The 22679-nt window shown below is 41.7% G+C and overlaps 1 protein-coding gene across 2 annotated transcripts in view; it reads right to left on the reverse strand.

Moving 5' to 3' along the window:
• The window catches only part of MRPS5 (mitochondrial ribosomal protein S5), a 45067-nt gene extending 22885 nt beyond the window's left edge, over positions 1–22182 (reverse strand). The window contains exons 1-5 of one of the 2 annotated variants that reach the window (XM_040696919.2): positions 22126–22182; positions 16455–16592; positions 6781–6906; positions 6246–6479; positions 1168–1202 (exon numbers count right to left, since the gene is read on the reverse strand). In XM_040696919.2, coding sequence (XP_040552853.1) covers positions 1168–1202; positions 6246–6479; positions 6781–6906; positions 16455–16592; positions 22126–22138 — 546 coding nt within the window. In that variant the 5' untranslated portion in view covers positions 22139–22182. Of the gene's footprint in view, positions 1–1167; positions 1203–6245; positions 6480–6780; positions 6907–16454; positions 16593–20531; positions 20625–22125 lie in introns of those variants that run through there. The other variant, NM_001199390.2, reaches the window with a different exon arrangement.
• Between the last annotated feature and the right edge of the window lie 497 nt (positions 22183–22679).

Here is a 22679-nt window from a genome sequence, read left to right on the forward strand (position 1 = left end):
AAGTACTTAAAAACCAACAAGAAAAGCTACAACTTATTGAGATTTCAAGCTGCATACAACACTGGAAAATTAGCTGTCCACAGCTACCACAAATCTCACTTGAGACAGGACATGGGTAGAAGAGAAAGGAATGCAAGGATAGAGGGCAAATACTGCTCTGACTTCCAGAGCTACTGCCTTTTCTGGATGCTCAGCATCATTTGGTTCCAGGCTGATAGCAAATGAGCCACAAGAAATGAGCTTACTACTGAAGTCAGGACTTGCCCCAGCAAGGCTTCAACTAGTTTCGTGGCTTCCATAGTAACAAATGTTTGAAGTTAAAAAAAACTAATAACTTGCAATAGCATGAGCATGCACAGTTCTAACTGTTAATGGTCTGTTCTGGAATGCATTGCATTCTCCAGGAATTGCTCTTCCATTGAGAAGCAACAGCACATATTTGCACTACTAACACTTTACAATTCACTATTCCAAGTCTATTACTAATAGTTGATCTTGATTTTAAAACAAAATTCACCTTTACCATTTTTAAAAAGCACTTTCTCTGACCACATTCGGAGTGGCATTTCTGTTGAAATCATCATGAAGAATTTGGGCCTTCAAAACAACTTCTATTAGCAGTGTTGAAGGCCTTGACTTTTAGCCTGAAGCATTGTAATCGGTGAGCAAAGATCTTCAGTTATCCAGATTTAGTAACCAGTTAATCACATCACACCAGCCAAGGGATCTCATGCAATCAGTTACACAGTAGTAGTGCTACTCTATGCTTGAAAAAAGATCACAGGACATGCAATGGAAAGATTAGAATCATAGAATCACCAAGGTTGGAAAAGACCCACAGGATCACCTAGTTCAACCATCCACCCATCACCAGTAGTTTTCAAGTATTAAGTATTTTAGAATCTACATGGCTTGTATTACCATTGCATGGGAACTGTTAAAGCTTTATGGGAAAGCGCTTGCCATTTCACAGCCACTCGTTCCAATGAGATATTAGTTCCTCAACAGAGAAGTCTCCATGAACAGAATGCCAGATTATGTCATGCAGTTGAAAGAACACATTAGACTAATTTCTGTAACATTGACTTAGTGAAGACTGTTAAATAATTACAAGTTCAATATAAAACAATTATAATTGAAGTCCTTGGAAAGTTTTGTAATGCTTACCTCAATGACTCTTGTTTCAAAATCCTCGTAAGTTTCTGTAGGGGAAAAAGTAGTGTATTACATTTCCTTGTATTAATTACATATCAGCACAACTCCCTGCAGCTAATATAATTTAAAAGAGGATGCAATTTTTATGTAGCTGTAATTTATAAATTCATCTCAGCAGTAAGTAGAAAATAATTTGAACACATCTAAAAACAAAGATTATTAGCTGCTTCCTTTCAAGAAGGCCTCAAAATACAGCTTCTTCCAAAAGTAATGCCTCCTACTTGTCTCTATGGAAGCTACAACAGATACGAAGGGCACAATAACATATTTCATAGAGCAAGCTCTCAGCTACAAAACACTATTTTTCAACAGTCGCCACCACTATGGCGACCACTATGAAAATGCTATGCATTTGCCACCAGTGATGAACAGGAGTCTGCATGCTGTGCTCAGAACAATCCACAAAGTGCCATTGCTTAGAGAATGTTGCCCACAAAGCCTAACTCTCACTGTGCTCAGATCTACTGTTTGCTTGCCATAAATGCTCAGCAAGCATCAATGAGAGCCACTTCCCCTGCATTGAGGGACCCAATTCCACACCTTTGCTTTACATGCACTCCCATGTGAGACGCCGTTGTGTCAGACTGCCCCTGTGCTGCCACACAGGGATACTGGTGGGAAGGTTCAAACCCTGCTGCTGTACCACCACCATCTGCCTATAATGCTGTGAGCCAAATAGGAGGCTTTATTTTTGGAGCAGGCTTTGTACTTTGTAATACGAGTCCATTCATTCGTTCTTTTAAAACAGAAAGCAATGTGTAACTCTTTATTTAGAGTGCATAATTTTATTATTATTTCTTTAGTACAAATCAACATCTATTAAGAAATCTAGCTTTAAAAAAAATCCAGTTCAAATGGTAATTTCCTAGAAAGTGTAATACCACTGCTGTTATAACTACAGTACAGTTCCTGTTATAATTAAAGAGATGAAAACCTACACACATCCACTGTCCCCTATTAGGTATCCCGGCTTCCAATTGGAATCAATACGTTATCTGTTCAAGTACAGCGGTTGCAGAAGTGAGATGCAAACAGTCTCTAAAGATTGTCCAATTCAAATAATTTGTGTAGCACACAGGAAGAAAAAAATCATACTTCTTTTAACAGTAAAGCAAGGCATCAATTTAATAGTTTTGTCTGAACATCACACAGAAAGTAATAACAGAGCTGATGAAAACCTGAACTGACCTCAGAATCTCTTCAATATTTTAACCACAAGTTAAGCTACACAATCTTTCCAAATTAAACCTGAAATACTCTTTGGGAAATCACTGCAAGCCAGCACTTATATTGAAACATTTTTATTAAATTATATCCGAGATTCTTTCTAATTCTCTCCTGTTGCAGAAATGCTATGAAAAACAATAGTCTATAGTATGATTAAAGAAAAATACTGCCTTAAAACTGTGAAACAAACAAAGAAAACAAACCACCACCATGCTTAATGTGCAACACGCAAAGGCTGTAAATGGTTAAAAACGTCACCAAAAGGTCAACTTCCACCACAGCAATATTATTAGCCAGAACTGTTCAGAATGTTCTGAAACATGTTAGACAACCAACAAGGACTCAAACTGCATTTCTTAATATATATTCCTGTGAAATTCAAGAGAAGAGAAAAAACAAAGCATAGCCACATCAAATAATCAACAGTGCAGCCAGACTCTCTTTTAACCTCTTTCAATTTCAAATGCTTCCTGAAAAGAAAAAGTCTTTGCAATCAAAGACAACTACAGCATCATTCATTCTGTCCAGTTATGGTTAAAGCATTACGCATTGCTTCCATGTCACGTGGCGTTCAATTCATGTCATCATGATAAGAGGAGCTACGTTCAGGTATATGTCACGTATTCAGCTCTGCATGCTGAACACATCCTTTTCACTGCACTAAAATCAGTATGTTTCTGCTTTGTCATTAAAAGGGGCTTGAAAGGAATAAGACATTTTTGAAATGTCCTATGAAATCACGAGGTAGGAAAGAGCTACAGCAGGGCAGAGCTCTGGGCATGACATACCATCTATAAGTACTAACTCCAAAGCTGGCAAGCAATAGCAGAGAGCACAAAACCATGCCACCAAAAGCACCACAAGATCTTATCTTATCCAGAGGCCTTCACCCTGACACACACTACAAGAAAAGCCTTATTCCAGAAAAAAGAAAAATGACTGCCTTTGAAATCAATGGGCAATAGGGTAAAATGCAACATCTCAGTATAAGAGGCAGAATAAATAGGAGATCTTACCAATCTCCTGCTTTTCCCATTTACTTTACGAACTAGAGCTTTTACCATTTATAACACTAGAGTTAATGCCACCATTTCAAAGACTAGCGTTAAACACTGCTTACATTTGGTATAGTCACAGCAGAGTTTAAAACAGAATGGTAGAGGGGAAAAAAAAAAACAGGTACTCAGATGTTGCTTTATCATTTATATGGACTGTTATAAATGTGATCATCTCAGTACAATTTAGAGGAAGCCTCCCAGAACACCAGGTAGGCAGGGCTGAATGGCAGCATCTCAAACCACAGCTCACACCTGGCTGGACACCAGGGACTCTGTTCCGGCCAGTCTCAGGACAGACAGACTCATAAGGTTGGATTGTTTCAAGTCTGCTCCTTCTACCACCCTGACAGTGCTTTGAACACAGCCAATGTCCTCACTCTCCTACAAAGTCATTTCATTATTCTTCTGAATAAAGAGATGGCGACTGAACTGTGGGGATCTGCAAATCCTCACAATTTTTAAAGGACTAGGAGGGAATTGGTGTATGCTAATCAGAAACTGCTTTTCTCAAGCACGCTTATAATACAAGCTGACAATCTCATCTTCATATTTTTACTGTAGTGTTCTTTTCTCTTTTTGGCAAAACTTAAACTGACTGCTACAGCCAACTTCAATGCAGGTAACCGACATCAACTCTTACGAGGAGCAGCTGGGTCTGGGATTGTTAGTCTGGAGAGGAGGAGGCTCAGAGGTGATCTTACAGATCTCTACAACCGCGAGGAGGTTGTGGCCAGGTGGGGGTCAGCCTCTGCTCCCAGCTAACAGTGATAGGGCAAGACAGAACGACCTGGAAGTTGCACCAGAAGAGGTTCAGGTTGGATATTAGGAAACATTTCTTCTCTGAAAGAGTGGTCAGGCAGTGGCACAGGCTGCCCAGGGAGGTGGCAGAGTCGCTGTCCCAGGAAGTGCTCAAGAACAGTTTAGATGTTGTAGTTAAGGGACTTGGTTTAGTGGGAGAGATACTGGTGGTAGGTGGATGGCTGGACTGGATGATCTTGGAGGTCTTTTCCTACCTTTGTGATTCTATGATCAGTAACCACACCGAAATCCAGAGAAATACTGAAAAGTACAATTCACACATACGTAAGTGCTGTTTGCAGCTGCTGCTCCTACTTTTAACAGAATAAACTTCTTGAAAATACGTTTGATTTTAAAAGCAACAGTGTTGTGTTTAAAGCACAGAACTCAAACCATGAAATTTTCTTGACTTTCCTCTATATTCCAGCAATAATTCTGAGGAATTTGGAACAATTCATTAACTTCTCAAACTTCTAGTTTTCACCTGTAAGACAGGCTGCCTCCTCCACTGTCGTGTCGCTACCTTCCACAGTACACGTACTCTCAAGGTAAGAAAATGAAATGCAGGGAAGTGAACACAGGAAATTCTTCATTTATACTCTATGGTATTAGGCTGATATTGAAATAGAACCAGTTATTCCTATAATCAAGGATAAAGAAAAAAGTGTGAAGAGATCAGAAGGTAAGAGCTCCACAAGTTCACAAGGAAAGTCTGAGGGAAACAATATATTTCAGACACCATAGCAACACGAGCCACAGAATTACCTATTCCAGCTACAGGAATTGAAAGCCTGGGAAGAGAGCAGAGAAGTGCAAGACAGCAATGTGGGATAAATTTACGTGGGATGTATTTACAAGACAAAAAGCTATAAAAAAAAATAACCAACAAAATGACTTCATTCTACATGGACAACAGCATTGTGCCACTCTCATGGCTTGGTGCAAAGCATGTCTGAATTCTGAATTAGTGTTCAACAGAACATCACCAGAAAATACTCAGGTGAAATAATTCATGAACAACACAGCAGGTAGACTGAGCAACAAAGGGGACTGCAAGGAGAGCAGAAAAAAGTTACTGCAATCCATATACGTAATTTCCCACTCATAGGGGGATTTCCATTTATGCAGCAAGTCCTATTTATAAAGGCTTTCTGCAACATGTGTTCCAACATCACAGCTTTCTCTAGGTAATGAAGACATGAACCAAGCTTAACTGCTAGGAGAATGAGACTGCAACTAGTCAGAAACAAGTGCTAGAGAAAAATTAGCTGTCATTCTTACCTCATGAGACATACAAGCCTACAGAAAAACAGCAACAAGCATCATCCTCAAGCATCATACAAGCATCATTAAGTGCTTCACAAGGAAAACTCAGCTGGATGTAGCAACTTATTTTCATGCTTAATTGAAGAGGGTTAGGGTTCTAGTTGTTAAAGCTACCAAAAATTCTCTAGTGGTCTGAAGAACAGCATGATAAAAACAGTTTACTTGTCCACTCTAAGATCTCTAGTTTCACTGTGGTATTTCTCTAGACAGCACAAAGAACTTAGTAGCTACACTCAAACTGCAACATCTTAAACTGTATTTCACTACATTATTAGAAAGAAACAGTTGATTTCGCAGGACAGATCCTTTAAGAAAGGATGCAAAAACACAGCTGCATTTCATACTCAAGACAACTGACACTAAACACACAAAAATATTTCCACACTCCAACTTCTGTCCATAACACGCTCACCTAACAATGAATCTCGATTGAGAAAATGCAACTTGTTCTGTTCCAGCTGTCTAAATTAACATCTCAGCATATGTACAGACACAAAGGCATCCAAAACAGAAGTACGAACTGGATTTTCAAACCACAGGAAAAGTCTGGATCTCCCTTTTAGCAGCCCCTTGACAAAAAGGCTAATAAGACTAAGAGAGATATTAATTCAGTCCTCTTACCTCCATTAGGACCTGGGTCAGGAGGATCCAAAAGGACACCTCCCCAACACTTTCCACTCCAGCCTCCCTCTCTCTTGATTTTTATTTTTCTTTTCTTCTCCCACGTATCTCTCTGCTGAATAATCTCAGACTGGATTTTGTCTCGTTCTTCTTTTTTCCTTTGAGTAAGTGTCTGTACTCTCCCACTTTTTATCAGAGGAGCATTAAGGCCAGGCCAGAGGAAACCAGAGCGTCCTTGAAAATAAGAGGAGGAGTTTTATGCCAAACTAGGGCTGAAATTCCGCGCGTTGGAAGAGTTCAATACAATAAAAAGCTCCCACACATTTGAAGTGCTTTCTGTGACATAATTTGTGTTTAATGCAGTTCTTTCATTTTTAAACACCTGCACAAGGATTTTTATTTGTTCAGAAAACAAAAATACCTCAAGCTGTTCAGACATCACAGAAATTAACAGCAACTTATCTGTTTGTTAACTCAAAGAACACTGCATGTGAAAAGGTTAAGACATTCTTCAACCCTTTATTTACAAACCTACCTTCCCCAATCTCCTGGCCTCTGTTGAGATTCTTTTTCAGCTTTTTCTTCCTTCTCTTTCCTCTTCCTTTCCTTACCCCCACACCAGTCTCTGCCAAAGCTCCTTTCCATAGCTCCTCAGCTGTCGCTGAAATAGGAAAGTTTTCATAAGTAAAGTACAAGTACCTCATATATTGGAAACTGAACAAAAAAACAGAGTTAAACCTACCTTGGCTGGGATTTAAACTGTAGGATTAGTACATTGCTAAGAAAGTAATTTCCTACTACACACATGCATACCTGCTGCAGAGATAGATGTGCCTCTGCTGCTGACAACTGCAATCAGATATGCACACATACATCATTTTTAAAAGAATTTTCAGAAACAATTTAAGGGCAGACATTCCCAACCAGCCCTGGTAAGGTACTAATTCTCAGGTCAGTAAAAGACAATCACTGATTAGGAGCTCAGATCAGCAATACCTTTAAGCACTTGGCCAAGGACACACATTCATGGGAGTCAACATCTTTTTTCTAAAGAAATACCTAAGTTGCCTGCTTAAAAACCCCACAAAACATAGATTATCACCAACTTAAATCTGTGGATATTTTCATGTTCTAATTAAATACAAAGCACTCTGTTGTTGCTTATGGAAATGGTGGGCAGAGGAAGGAATGCAGAGCACCAAACAGCCTCCTTGCAGAACTCTCCAGCTTCAGCCGGCCTTCTCATCTGGCGATCATGCAGGACGTTCACTGTCTGCAGATGTTCAGATCAGCTGGCCACCAGAGATCCCTTCCAGCCTCACCCACTCCATGATACACCCAACATACAGGGTTGTTGGAGGAGGTCGAGGAGGTGTGTATTTCATAGCAAACTTTACACTGTCGGGGAGCCCTGCCATGTTGACATCAAGGTGAGGATGTGGAGCTAGCCAGTATTTCCAGAACTACTGTTCAGTACTCAACTTTCTTTGCATTGGGTAAGTTCAGATATGGGGTCAAGGGGGCTTTTTCAAAGGCACAACGCCCACTTTCTCAGCCAAAAGCCCTTAATCCAACTGGGATGTTTGACTACGATTCTTTTTTGAGAAGGACAATCCCAAATCATGTAGTTGGCACTCAAAACATTGCAAAGCAAGTACAGAGGAAGAAACAAAACACTACAAAGTCCAAGAAGCTACCAAATATGATGTTCTCATTACTTCTAACAAAATACATGCTGTGATAGATAACAGATTTTCCACACACAACAAATACTAATGGTACCCTAAGCTAACACTGCATTACAGATCGACACAAAGACTGCTGGTAAGCAGATAAAGTATGATGTGGCTTTTCACATGGACGATATGATTGTTGGTATGAATTCAGTGGTTGAAGATTGCTCCTGTTGAGCCTCTTAGCCTCAATGTCTACATCATAACATTGCTTCTTGACGATACAGGGAAAGCAGCAGAAGTCACAGAGCGAAGAGACTGTACTGTAGCAAGGGAGACAAATCAATGTCAATAGATCCAGCAAGAGGAGGTCAGAACAAACCTCATTTTGGCCTCAATCACAGAACAGAATCTGATAAAATTAGAACAAGAGGGAAACACCACACTTGGTAGCATAGTGTGGCTCATCTAATCAATCTCTAGTGGTATCATCACTTGTTTGGAAAGCAGCTGTATTTAATGGAATATCAGAAGCCTGTGGGCTCCAGAGCTGAGAGCTCTTTGTAAGATGTCAGATATCAAAATCATTTCAAGACAGTGACAGGAATAGAATACAGAGGAGATAGGCAGCAGTCAAGAAGATTACAATAGTGAGGGCACAGCTTACGACAGCCAACACAGCAACTAAGAAAATCGAAATCTGACCATAGGAAGGTCAATCTGACTTGGCAGCAAAGCACTAGCACGACTGGAGTGCATATATATGTGTATATACACACACGTATGTATGTGTGTGTGTATATATATATATATATATATATATATATATATATATATAAAAACCATCTGTAGGAAAAATCTCTCACAGAGGTGAAAGTAACCTGAGTAACCATAGTATTTTTCACAATGGAGAAAAAACTCTCAAATGAAGACAGCACAGTAGGTATGCAGTCTCTTAATGCTTTATGGTCTGATCTTTCTTTTGCCCCTGTACCAGTTCATAGAAATGTGAAGCTAAAAGCACTCCATTACTACTGAAAGGTCGTAATGGCCCAGGTCATAAAACCAAACTCACCACACAGATCCAGCCAGTTACTTAAAAGCACAAAGCTACAAACAAGGGCAATATGTGACATTTAAGATTTTATTTTATGGCCAAAAAAAAAAAAAAAATCCACTGTTGAATTTTGTTGAAAGCATGCTTGCTATACAAGCTGATCATCAACTACCAACAGTTAAGATGCCACTCTGTTTTACTCAACCTGCATAAAAGGTTCCTGTAATATTTGAAAAGGATTTGGTTTCATGCACTTCTATGCTGTTGTCTGATTTCAGGAGCCAGACAGCCCAGCAGTTGCTTCAGGGGAAGACGTGTATTAGGTCACACCTCAGTAACTCGCAAGCATTACCAAAACAGCTTGGTGTAAACCGTATTAAAAAACAGAATCAAGATCTGATCAACTGAGATTAAAAGTAGATTTCTTTGCCTCAAGGAAGATGAGAGTTCCCAGCTTGCTTACTACAAAAAGAAATACAAATAGCAGTAAACTGGAAAATGGAAGGGAACAAAAAGAAGAAAGGATTAACTTTGTGAGTGAAGGCTCACTTTTTCCACATAACAAGCAACTTCTGTTTCAGCTTTTTGATGACAAACAGTCCAGCAGGAGAACACCACAAATCCACATTAATATTAACAAAATTAAGAAAGGAATGTGTTATGATAAACACATTTATTATAGTGCGTTGTTGCCTGTCAGCGCCATTACATCTATGCATCCATATTATCTTAAGGAACCTTGTAAGGTCTTCCCAATCATTTCAGGCTTCAGCTTGGATTAAAAATGTAACTTCTGTTAGCAGATGAATTCTAAAATGGTATGATGCTTCAACCATTTCCTTTCTCCAGTCAAAAGGAAAACAAAATTTGGAACAAAAATTCTCCACACGTGAAATACGAAAAAGCATCTCAAAAGGGAATACTTATATATTCTATTACAAGTGACAAGATAAATTACAGAGCCTACACTCAGATGCTTAATGAAAACACGTCATTTTTCTTTTCCTCAGAGACAAGTCAAAGGCTTATCAGCTCCTCTGGGAACCCAACACATCACAAACCTCAACATGCTCAAGAGCAGGGGACATTTCCTTGACCTTGTAAAGACAAGCTTATTCATTTCCAGAAAAGAGAATGTACTCTTGTTGCATTATTTACAGGGGTGAAAAGCAGTTAAATTCACAGAAGAAAAAACACTCAAACATACAAAACACAGAAATTCCACACTGCAAATCGCCGAATGTTGTGGAGATTTTTTTGCTTTCCAACATTTGAAAGGAGAGTATAAACAGGAGGGGGAACAAATGTTTATGAAGGTGGATACTGATAGGACAAGGGGGAATGGTTCTAAACTGAGACAGGGGAGGTTTAGGTTAGATGTTAGGAGGAAGTTTTTCACACGGAGGGTGGTGACGCACTGAACAGGTTGCCCAAGGAGGCTGTGGATGCCCCATCCCTGGAGGCATTCAAGGCCAGGCTGGATGTGGCTCTGGGCAGCCTGGTCTGCTGGTTGGCGACCCTGCACGTAGCAGGGGGGTTGAAACTCGATGATGATTGTGGTCCTTTTCAACCCAGGCCATTCTATGATTCTGTAATTTTGAGGAGTTTTCCATCCCAACTTGCGCATCCAACTCTTATTTTCTTCCCATAGCATGGGCCACTGCTGGAAATGGGATGCTCAGACAGATGCTTGGCCTTAAGAGGCAATGATTTCCTCATACTGTAAAAGGTCATTTTTAACTCCTAGATTGCCTCACAGTAATGTCTAATGGATCAGTTTTCATATTTGTTATCAGTTGTTCTTTTTGAAAGACGTTTCTGAAACAACAGTATGGCCTCCAGATTTCTAAGCCTCTGATCTTAAGCTTTAACAAGATACAAAGCCTGAAAAAGAAATCAAGACTATGCTCAGTCTTAAGCAATATCCATTTAATTCATCTTCCATTAGTTTTTCTCTGTCCTCATGTAAATGTATGTTCCTGATGCTTCAATTTTACCTGTATAATTAGCCAAAAAACTTTCATTAAGAAGCAAAGCAGTGCATGGGCAGCATAAAATATAAAAGACAGACAGTGAAATGTTTCAGACTTTCAGGGACCACTTAATAACAATAACCACAGCTCCAAAGCAGTTGACACAGAAGCACCGGGCAAAAATTTCACGTAGATAAGTTGTCATAAGAACAAAAGCTACGGCTCATTTCAGTGGCTGAACACGAAGCACACATGAGGCAAATGATTTAGGTGTCACTTCAGATTGCACATGTTAACTTCTACTTCCAAGCACAATACTTATCGAGGCTGGAGACAGCCTTACCATTGCTGTAGAACTAGGCATTTCATATAAATGAAGTGAAACATCTAAAACAAAGGAGAAGTCTGATTTCATAGCTTCACATGTCTTCAGCATACACATAAATGCATCAGGCATTGCCCTCACAAAAGGAAAAAGAATAGAGCAATGTGTATTTTGGAGATCTTGACATCCTCAGTGCAGAAACAACAAAACTCTCCATATGCTGCTACTGACAGTGACAGGTGGTAACCCATTAGTTGTGTATCTGAGTGGTCATACTTCATTCAATAAAGAAACTGAAACTTGAAAAATAATAGTTCTTTCTCTTTGATTCTCAAGTAGGCAAGGCAGAAAAATGAACTGCTTAATCCAAAGACAACTCACATAGGACTGGGAAAATTTCATATCAAATTTAATTAACACGCAGCCTTTCAGGAACTGATGCTTCCAATAAAGAGCACAAATGCAGAGATTTATACGGAGTATAATTGCTTGCAGTAAGGAGAGTCTCCAAAGACAACGCATGTTACTCTGAGTATAATTTTATATTGTTGGTCTAAATATGATTCCCTCTTCATTGCTACAAACTATTCTACAAGCTCTGAAAGACAGTCATGTTCCTTACTCTGTATTCTAACCTATAAGGAAACATCACCTAGCAACAGAGAAATTAAATTCTTTTCATTTGTTCGCAACAGTAACTAATGGAATTAACACTGACTGGAAAAGCATAATTTTGGTACAACTGCAGGCTCAAATAAAAGATCTTTAGTCTCATATGTCCTTGGATACACAACAGATGTTGGAGAAATTTTGCTTGCTGTTATTGTCAAAAGGTTGGGATGATGGGGAACAATTATTTTCAGTATTCATGACACATCTGTGTGCCTCTGCTGCCTTCAGAAATGGCAGCTTACATATTTCAACTCAATTCTGTGGCATAAAGGTTGTTGCCTCACATTTTCCTCAGACAGATACATACTTTTTCCATGAAACATACAGCACTTTTCAATCCGTGTTTCTCAACAACTACAAGCTCAAGCACCTGCCCAGAAGTCGTCAGCACTACTGGAATTTAAAGCCCTCAAGCTGCTCTGGGGAGGTTTAGATGGGACATTAGGAAGAATCTCTTTGAGGAGCAGGTGGCCAAGCACTGGAACAGGCTGCTAAGGGACGTGGTGGTGCTTCCATCCTGGGGGTGATTTAAGAGATGTGCAGATGTGGCACAAAGGGGTGTGGTTTGTTGATGGTTTAACTTGGTGATCTTGAAGGTAATTTCCAACCCAGATATACATTCTCTGGTCTGCCTGCCTGCTCGTAAGAGCACGTAAACATAACGAGAGGTAGGAAAACAAAACTGCTCTATCTTCACACACAAAAGCTGGACAGAAACAGGCACAAGCAAGACTATCTGTTATGCCAGGTCTGTTGAGATACGGCTTTTCAGAGGGAGGCATTCATTTTCCAATCATCGTCTGAAAGAAAAATCAGGTCCTTCTGTCCTTAACAAAGTGCATGAAATCATTAAGTAAATACAAACATAACTGCTTTTCACAGTGGGGTGGGTGGAAAGGAGAGAGATGGACAGAATTGAAGCCTGAAATAACAGGAGCATTTTAAATTACTTCATCACAAACTCACTGAAATAAGTCACCGGACAAACAACAAATCCCAGCGTATGCCCCTTTCAGAGTGCAGCAGTCAGCTATCCAGATAAGGACCACAGACTGCCTAGGATAACTGCAATTCCTCCTATTTAAATGAGTTCAACTGTTTTTAAAGATCAAGTTGAAGGGTACAGGTGACCCTGCTACCAAGAGCATGTTAACACTTTTAAGAGTAAGATGGAAGAGAAGTAAGCCTTCACTAATGAGACACAGAAGTACCATTGCTTTCTCAGTCACGAAGAACTGTCATTTGACATTTCATTTGAAAATTATATTTTGCATTAAAAATGCAGATACGATCATTTCATGTTACCACTCTTCTGAAACAACTTTATTACTAAAGGATATGAGTGCCATAACGTGATTTATACTGTTAATATCATACTTCATTTGAATTTTGAAGATGTTGAACTATTCAACTCCAGCTGTTAATTACCATGGAGAAAGGAAAGTGGAAACAGCTCAGCAAGAGCTGCTCTGCAACCAGCACAAAGAAAACCAGTAAAAAACCAAAACCAGGCAGGAAAACCAAATACAACCTTCTTGGTTTAAAAGTATTTCTAGAGGAGAGTGATAGGCTTACAGAAGTACAAAGTGACATAGGAAGGCATGCTCCTAAAACCCCGATGGAACATGTAGAAAGAGGGACAGAGATGCAGTAGTTAGTGTGCAAGGAGACTGAACAGCATGAAAAGAAGTCAATGTTTCTCACAGGTGCTATAAAAAGGAAGTATGCAGACAGCCACACATTGCCGACTCGTGGCAGAGCAAATTCATGCATTCAGCTGGGGTGTATGAACAGCCATTAGGGCAGCTCTTCAGTCAAAGTACTCTGCATTTGACAAGGAAATGTTATTTTCCTTTTACCAATTCATCATTTATACCACCACAACAGAACACAAAACCGCGTCAAGAAGGATCTAGTAGCTAAACTTCAATTGATCTCTGCTCCAGACTTCGAGTAAACAAGACCCACTGAGCCCCATTCTAGTCAGCTCTTCAGCTCAGTAAAGACCCAGAGTTTCCCATCACCCCAATGCCCTCAGATTTGAGTCAGTGCTTTGCAGCAATCCCACCTGGACTCACAGGATGGCTGAGGTTGGAAGCACCTTTGGAGCTCACCTTGTCCCAGCTCCCTGCTCAAGAAAGGCTGCCCAGATCCAGTTGTCCAGGCAGCTTCTGAACATCTCCAAGTACAGACTCCACAGGCTCCCTGGAAAACCTATGCCAGTTCTCAATCTCCATCACAGTCATGTTTCTTTATGTTCATGCAGAACCTGCTGAGTTTCCACTGTCCAACGCTTCCGTCAGCACTTCATTCCAAAAACCTACAAAGCCCAACTCTGTGCCAGATACAGCTGTTTCCTGACACCCTTCTTTCCAATTCCAGGAACAGGTGATCCCAAACGAGCTTCAGGAAATGGTGCACAAAAGAAAACAAGTTGGTGATGTATCCTAAGCCCAGTATAGACAGAGTTAGAATACAACTGGCCTTAAGGCTTACATCTGTGTTCATAAATTGAACAAATGAACTGCACAAAGTTTTGCTGCTGTTTTAACTAAGTGGCTTATCTTTCCACTGCATGCATCTAAGTGGAAAAAGAACAGGGAAAATTTGAGAGTAATCGTAATGCCAAGATTAGCATTGCACACCCCATCTATCATTATCTAATTGGTATGAGAACTCAGCAGATTTGGCTCATGTTTGAAATCAATAGTATAAAATTTTACATTTCCTAACAAACTGCATGATGAATTGTACAAAGAAAAAGCAATTACTATATTCTCTATGTTCCTATGGGATCAACCCACTTATCCAGCCTTCCCAATTGCTTTGAAAAACGCACAAAATGGTTCTTAAGCACCAAGCACTACTTTATCATATTCAACCCACATTTGTAACCTGCCTTTCTAACAAAAGAGCCTACAAAGTGAGGTAGCACATTACTTACAAATGATAGCGTAATATACTTTTATCCAGTCTGGTTCTTAAAAGCAAAGACCCCTACAGACTGACCTCTTGAATAAAAACTGTCCTTAAAACAACCATGTTTTGAAACAGAACTTTCAGTATTCCAGCTTCCGTCTCTGCTGAGTACATACAAGAAGTTTACTTAAATGATTCCAATTTCTCACATCTTATTAAAGTTCAGTTTTATATAGCTTGCCTAAATGTAACTTCCTTAAAATTTTATTAAGTCAAACAATAATGATGCCATTACAATGAATGCTTTTAATTAAGTCACCTAAAAGGCAGTCAAAAATTCCTCATGAAACAGACCCCATCTAGAGGTTATAAATATAACCATAAATTAGGGCAACATCTACCCTACAAATAATCACAGGGAAATTACTTGTAGTGTTATATTTTACATTTCCGATAAACAAAATAATTTGCCCAGAGAAGCTGTGGTGCTCCATCCCTGGAGGCACTCCAGCCTAGGTCAGATGGAGCCCTGGGCAGCCTGAGCTGGGGGGAAGGGGGCAGCCCTGCCCATGGCTGGGGGTTAGGGCTTTAAGGTCCCCTCCAACCCACACCATTCTATGAGTCTATGAAAATAAAAAGAGTGCTTAGCTTCCTAAACAGTTTTATCTTGCCATTAGTGCCTAAGTTTTAAACAGCTGGCATCCTTAGAAAACTTTCTCCATGAGCCTCCACGCTACAGCCCTTTGTAGGTCTTTTGAGCCCCTTCTACTATCACTGTTTGAAAAAAAAAAAAATCAGCCAACAGTCAAAATATACTGGATAAGAACAGACAGATAGCATGAGCACTTAAAACTCCTTTGTATTTACAATACAAAGAAAATACATACACAACTCTACCACACTTATGACAAAGACTGGAACACACCACTGGTTCTGAAAGCATGATTGTGCAGAGTCCTTGTAGTTTATAAAATTATAAAGTATCAATGTGACTCAAACTTCAGTTATCCCATCCACAGATTATACTCTTACTCTTCCCTCTTCTCTGTTGTAAGAAAATGCCACAGACAAGGAACCACAAAATAGGTTCATAGCCATCATTCCTCAGTTGTATCAACCACGCATTTAATTCCTTTCAGGATTGGAGGACAATACTGTAGCTGGGCTGATAATTAGCAAGACATTATCAACAGCTTCTGTTTTGCACATTACTGTGTTTTAATTATTTCATTTTTGAGACAGAACAGCTTAAATAGTACATCTTGTCTGTGGCTCAAAAACCATTTGGAAAATAAACACAGTTTATGCTGTCAGTAAAGGACTAAGAAATAGAGGGGAAGGTGTTTTCCCCTCCCATACAATTAAGTATTTGGGATGGATTCATTGTGATGCAAATTAAATCCTCGCTTGCTATTAAAATGAACTTAGTGCACACAATTCCATCGAGAAACGTAGTTGCAACTATAATCTTACGAGATGTGCAAGTAGAATAGATACAAAAAATTACTAAAAATAGATTGTGTTCTTTCCAAAGCAAACTTCTCTTTCTGTTTGCTACAGACAGTAATTTTAATCCAATTCAAGACTCACATGTATTGAAGAAGCTGCTTTGCCTGCATTGCTGTACAATCACGTTCTGAGAGACAGAGATGGAACACCGCACCTGGAGAGACCACGCCAAGCTAGAATAGGAACAGCAGCTCCCTTTCACTGGTACAGAAGCAAACCCTGGGGATAAAAAAAGAAAAAAAGATTGTTTAGATAAAGGACATTTTAGTTTGAAAATAGCATTTCCCTCAAGTATACACACCACACAAAAACAAACTCCCAGTAACATTTACTCCTATGATTTACTTTCTAAAGGATATCAGATGTAAACCTTCTGCCTTGAAGTAGTAAGCTGCAGATGGAGGCAGTGTGGGACCACTAGGAAGTGTCATGGAGAGAAGGAAGCTAGAAGGCTTCTAACAAATTGCTGATAGAGTGAGACTGCACCCTCAGAAGGTATAAACTTTGTCTTGGAAACAGAACTTGCAGTAATGTTCCAGAACATGTCAGTAGCAAGACATAAATACAGCATGTGAAGTACTGGAACTATATCACCCATATGCCTTGAATGCTCATGAACGTGCTCAACAACACCGATGTTTGTGGAGCTCCACAGCTGATCTCCATCACAAAGGAGCTCCACTTCTCCTCCTCACCTTTCAGCCAATTACCACATCCAAATCACCTCTTGCATCCCATACCTGCTGAACTTTTTAGAAGCCTGTGGGGAGGGACTTGGCTAAAAAGCCAGTTGGGAATCATGCAGAGCACATCAACTGGATCGCCCTCCTGAGTCTCTCAGAAAACAGAACAAACAAATCCAAGCTTTCAGAATCTCAGGATATCTGAGTTGGAAGGGACCCATAAGAATCACCGACTCCAACTCCTGGCTCCACACAGCACCACCCAAAAAATACAAAAACAAAATAAGCCCAAAAGAGTTCCATATCTTAAATAGCATCTCCTTCTAAAATTCTGACAGCAATACAAGGACAAGCCTACGGAGGCAACAGAATCAGAACAAAATGACAACAGAGAAGAATCACCAGGCAGTAAAATCACATCTACTGCTGCAGAAATGCATTTCTGACAGGGCGGTCAGGGCACAGAAGAGAACAAGTCAGATGTCAAAAACCAAAGCCAAATAAACACCAGTGTTACAGAAAAAGAGATCGCATCTCCACCTGATCTCAAGAAGTGTAACGATTCAAAGTAGTTTTACAGAAGTGCTACCACATCTGACAGTTATGATTTGTACCACAAGCTCCTGAAGTATGGGGTGAGATCCTTGTTTCTCTGAAACCAAAGAGAAAATCTCCTAGCACCATTTTCTTTAAGGATTAAGTCTTTTTTTAAAATAACATACGTTACAAGGTTACACTTTGAAGACTGGAAGCATGAGAATACCAGTTCTGAGCCGGAAATCCAGCTTCTATATCTAACAAATCCTATGAGCTGTGTTATGTTATTCTAGATGCTTGGACCTAGAACTGGTTTGGTCCCAAGTGCGAGAGGTCAAGAGAAGCAGGAAGATGCTGGGAGAAAAATAAAACATGTACCCACAAGAAACCACCATGATTCCCAAAGCACGAAACCCTGAGCACTGGTATTTAAGGAAGCACACCCACATACCTCTGTGCACATGCTGCTACAAAGGGAATAAACACTCTGAAAGCAAGGAGAAATACTTATGGAAGGCAAACAGTTTAAAACACCACTAGATGATCTTAGAGGTCATTTCCAACTTTAATGATTCTGTCTCAAGCAAACTGCACTGCGGTACCCACATGCATGCAGTTAACGCATCGCATCCTCCATTTCCTACACAGCAACCACAATACAAAGCACTTTGATGTGTCTATTTCATCCAAACCTTGCTAACCTCCACTGAAGTGACACATAGGTTTTAAATCACCTTTCATAGACTTACACACAGTGCACAATCCCTCTCCCCACGCTCAGTGCCCCAAACCGGCATGCACTGCATTTGATTTCTACACCCCCCACATCCTGGAAGGCAGCAAGCAGCCCAAACAGCCGTGCATTTTCTTCATGAATGCACTGCTCAGCAAACCTGAGCCCACCTTTTTTTGTGCTCCTTAAGCAAGTGGCACCTACATGGTCAACCCCTCTGCTTCTGTAACTATTTCCCACAGGAGTTAAATCCAGGGAGCTGTTCTTAGTTCTGTACTTGAGAGAAAGAAACACTACAAGAAGTTGGGTTCAGCGGTGAGAACGGCTCTGTTGAGTAACAAAAACCACCAACCACACACACACACATTAAAAAATACAGCTATTGAGATGCTTATGGCAGGGTTATAATTAGAATTGAGTGGAAATGGCCTGAGTATGAGTACAGGCACACACATGGGAGGCTCTAGACTGAAATAAGCACATCATTAGTAAAAAATACATATGTTTGAGAAAACAGAGGTGTGTTCTACTTAAATCACAAACTGCACTTCTGAAGATATCAAGCGCCATCAACTTAATCTCTAGTGGGCAATGAACTCTTTCTTGCCTGGAGTTTTTCTGTTTTATATTTTGCTTGCTGCTTTTTATTCAAATGGAACTCGCTGACAGAAATTACACATTCATACAAACAATCTCCATTGGGAAGAGATTTTGGAGCTGTTCCTATTTTCTCATGTCATCTCACAAAAGCTCAGGAAGTCCCACATAGCAATGAAATCTCTGCTCTAAGTGAGTCTCAGGAAAAAAAAACACAACCCGTCCATCTAATTTGGAAAATGCTGGATGCAAAAATTGTTTTCTAACATCCCTGAACGTACAAGATTTAATTGTTGTCTGGCTAAAGAACGGACATCCATCATTATATATTACCCTGAAGAAGAAGGCCAAGAATTTATTAACTACTTAACTGTTCCTTTTAGAAACAAAGAAAAGGAAGGCAAGGAAGTTTCTGGAGGCTGAACAAATAAATAAATACTAAAGGACATCGCTTTGGCTCTGAAGGCGGGGAGAAAGAAGGGAGGTCTGCCAAAAGCAAAGAACCCAACACATTCAGCTTCCAAGTGTTCTAACACCAGACTTGAATATATTTTTAGGAAATTACTCTGGCCTCTCTTCCCACCTCAATCTCCAGCAATAGTTATTCTTCAGTAGTTTTCCCTGTAGGACAGTCTTGCCCAGGACTTCAGTGCACCAATCTACTTACTTAAGTTGTATTAAAGGTTCTGATGGCAGTCTGTAAAAATTTACTAGCAGGATCTGTGGGTGGTTGCATACATGGACTGTAGTGACAGAAGTCTCTTTGGGAGAAGAGGGAAAACAGAGAGAGACAGGAAGACAGAAGGTGGATCTCAAGGTACTCTCCAATGCAAGAGATGATTCCCCCTCACATAAATATCCCATAGTATGCATATACTTTAGACTAGGACTCTTTTAAGACTTCCAACTGTGCGCATGTGTGTTCTTGGCTGCTGAACTCTATGGAGATACATTATCGCAGCCCCTAAGGAATCCCAAACCTACAGCCTAAAAGAACACCAAGGGCAGAAGACGAGAATCTCTCTCCCGCCAACTGGAGAATCCACCAAGCAGTACCGGCACTCACTGCTGGTGAGCCTTGAGGATAACAGCGACAGGGGGAAAACACTGCCCCCAGGGCTCTGCCACACAGCCCAGAGCAACATGGACAAAAGGAGGCAGAGCTACTGAAGGGTACACAGCAGTGCCAGAGACGAAGGGCGTTCAGCAGTATAAGAAGCACAAGTATTCACCGCTTCACATCGGCATCCCCAAGCCCCGGCAGTACTCGCTGTTTAACAGCACTGCGTGACAGCGTCACCGCCTGACGAGGAGCACGTCTCCCGCAGACCAAACCGCAGCACAGAACCTATAGCGGAATCTCACATCTCCGAACCGCCAACCATCCAGCGAAAGCCTCCAGTTGCAGAGCGAGCCCTACGGGATTTATCACGAATACCTGTGAGAACAACCGGGCTCCCCCCACACAGCCGCACGGACAACCAGAGCCGCACCGTCCCCGTGCCGGTTCCTCAGCCGCCCCCCGGCCGGCAGCTCGGCCTCCCAGAGGCGCACACACGTTAACCCCCCCCCTGCTCGGGGCCGGACGGCCAACCCCCACCTCCGCACCTCGCCAGGCCGCTCGCACGACACCAAAGGCGCACACCCGGCCGGCCGCCGCCACCACCGCCGCCGCCATGCTGGCTTCCCGCCTCCGTTGCCGGCCACCGTACTGAGCTGTCCGACGCTGTGCCTGATGGGTAAGCGAGGGGGATGAGAGAGCTACACGCGACAGGAGGACTAAAGAGGAGCGGTGGAAAGTAGCGCCTATTTCTAGGCTGAAGCCACGCTGAAATGCTCCTCCCCGCCCTGCCCACGAGCTGCTACCCTGTCAGCCTCCCGACAGGCACACTGTGGACAGCCCCAAGCTAAGAACTCTCCGCAGGACCCCACCGACTGCCCGACCTCGGCATGGGGCTTTCTCCAGCGACAGGCGGTCACGTGATGGGGCGAGGCCACCGGATGGCGGGCCGGGGCTTCGCGCCGCCATCTTGTTCGCCGACGGGTATGAGAGGGGAGCCGCCATCTTGTTCGCCACTGGGCTACGGCGGTGCTGGCGGTCGCCCTCGTGCCTTGGCCGTGTCCCTTGCTAGGCGCTGCTTTGAGGAGAAGAGAAATTTGCCATGCAGAAGAGCTGCTTAGCACCAAGCCTTGTGGCAGGGCTACCTCATGGCGAAGATCAGGCTGTGTGCACTTAGTGCACTGCGTGGGCTGGCAGAGACGGAAGGAAGCAAAGTGACACAGCATCCCGAAGGCCCATTCCTGGGTCACTGCTGCACATTCCATGGAATAATAAAACAAAGAAATTGTGAACTGACTCTGTATGGCTCTAGGGTACTTTGTATCACTCTGACCCTCCGTAAAAGTGTTTCAGTCTGCTCTCAGCCATTATTTTCTCCGGCTGAAAGGAAAGAGTGATTGGCTGAAGACACCCAGTTGTGCTCAGTGCAGCTGTCCCTGCAGGGAGGGCAGAGCTGGGAGAAGCCCCATTACAGGGCTCTGTCAGCGCTGAGCTTTCTGCCTCCCGCTGCCCTCCCTCCAACCTACCTGCCCTGCTTTGCTCCTGAGTAAACAGTGCGATCCAACAGGAGCAGACATAAAATTCAGAGATGTGATTTCAGTCTGGGTTTTCCTATCTTTGGATAATAGCAAAGTCCCAATCTAGCTCATCTGTTTCTGCAAGACATAATTTCTAACAACTGGCAACACACGCTATTTTTTGCCTGGCTTGTTGCCCGTACATCTCTGTTATTTAAAGTTATTCTCCAATGTATACTTTCCTATCATAGCATCAATGCCAAATAAATACATTCCACTGCTTTAGCTCCTCCTGGCTAGGAACTTCAGATGTGCAAAAAGAAACATCTCTAAAGCTGGTGGAGAGTGGAGGCCTGGTGTAATCAGAATGATGGGTCAGCATCAATAGGAGAGAGCATAGTGCCTTCAGCAGCTTTTGATTGAAAAACAAATTTCCAAAATATCAGAAGCTGTAGAAGCAAAGCTGGATGCTTTGAGCAGTCACTCCCCAGGGCTGCTGGGACTGAAGGTGAGGTGAGTTAGGGCCGCTGTGCAGTAAGGGACCAGTCAGCTGTCATCCCAGAGGCCCTCCTGTACCTCAGGCTATGGGTGCACATGCATGGGGCCCCATTCCCAGCTTCCTTACTGATGGGCCACATCCAGCTCCATCCTTCACACACAGTCAGTGGCTCCCTTTGTTGCCTAGTGAAGGGTTGCCAGGAGAAAGCATAATACATTCTCCATAGAAACCTGCACTTCCACAGTTTGCTTTGATGCATCTTGGGGGCTGATGGGCACCACTGAGGAAGACTGTTGAAGAGATTGTTAAAGAGACTGGATTGAAGCCATCGGCAGTATGCACGGGGGCATACCTGCCAGATTGCTGCTGCCTTTTAGTACAAGAGTGTTTTCGGGGATTCTGCCAAAACCTCATGTTTCTCCTCAGCTAAGCATGAATGACTGTAGTATACCTTCTCCCCAGTCACACCTTAGCTCTCTGCTAGGGAAATCAGATATTCCCTTCACAAATGTTGCTCCTGCCTGCAGTTTGCATGGTGTTTCATTTCCTCCTCTGCTATGCATGAAGGCTATCATGCTGAGGAAAATACATACACAAATAAATAAATAAATAAGGGGAAAAAAAAAAAAGAATCACAGAATAACCTATGTAGGAAAAGACCTACAAGATGACCAAGTCCA

This window comes from Gallus gallus, chromosome 3, assembly GCF_016699485.2.
Source record: "Gallus gallus isolate bGalGal1 chromosome 3, bGalGal1.mat.broiler.GRCg7b, whole genome shotgun sequence".
Classification (NCBI taxonomy): Eukaryota; Metazoa; Chordata; class Aves; order Galliformes; family Phasianidae; genus Gallus; species Gallus gallus.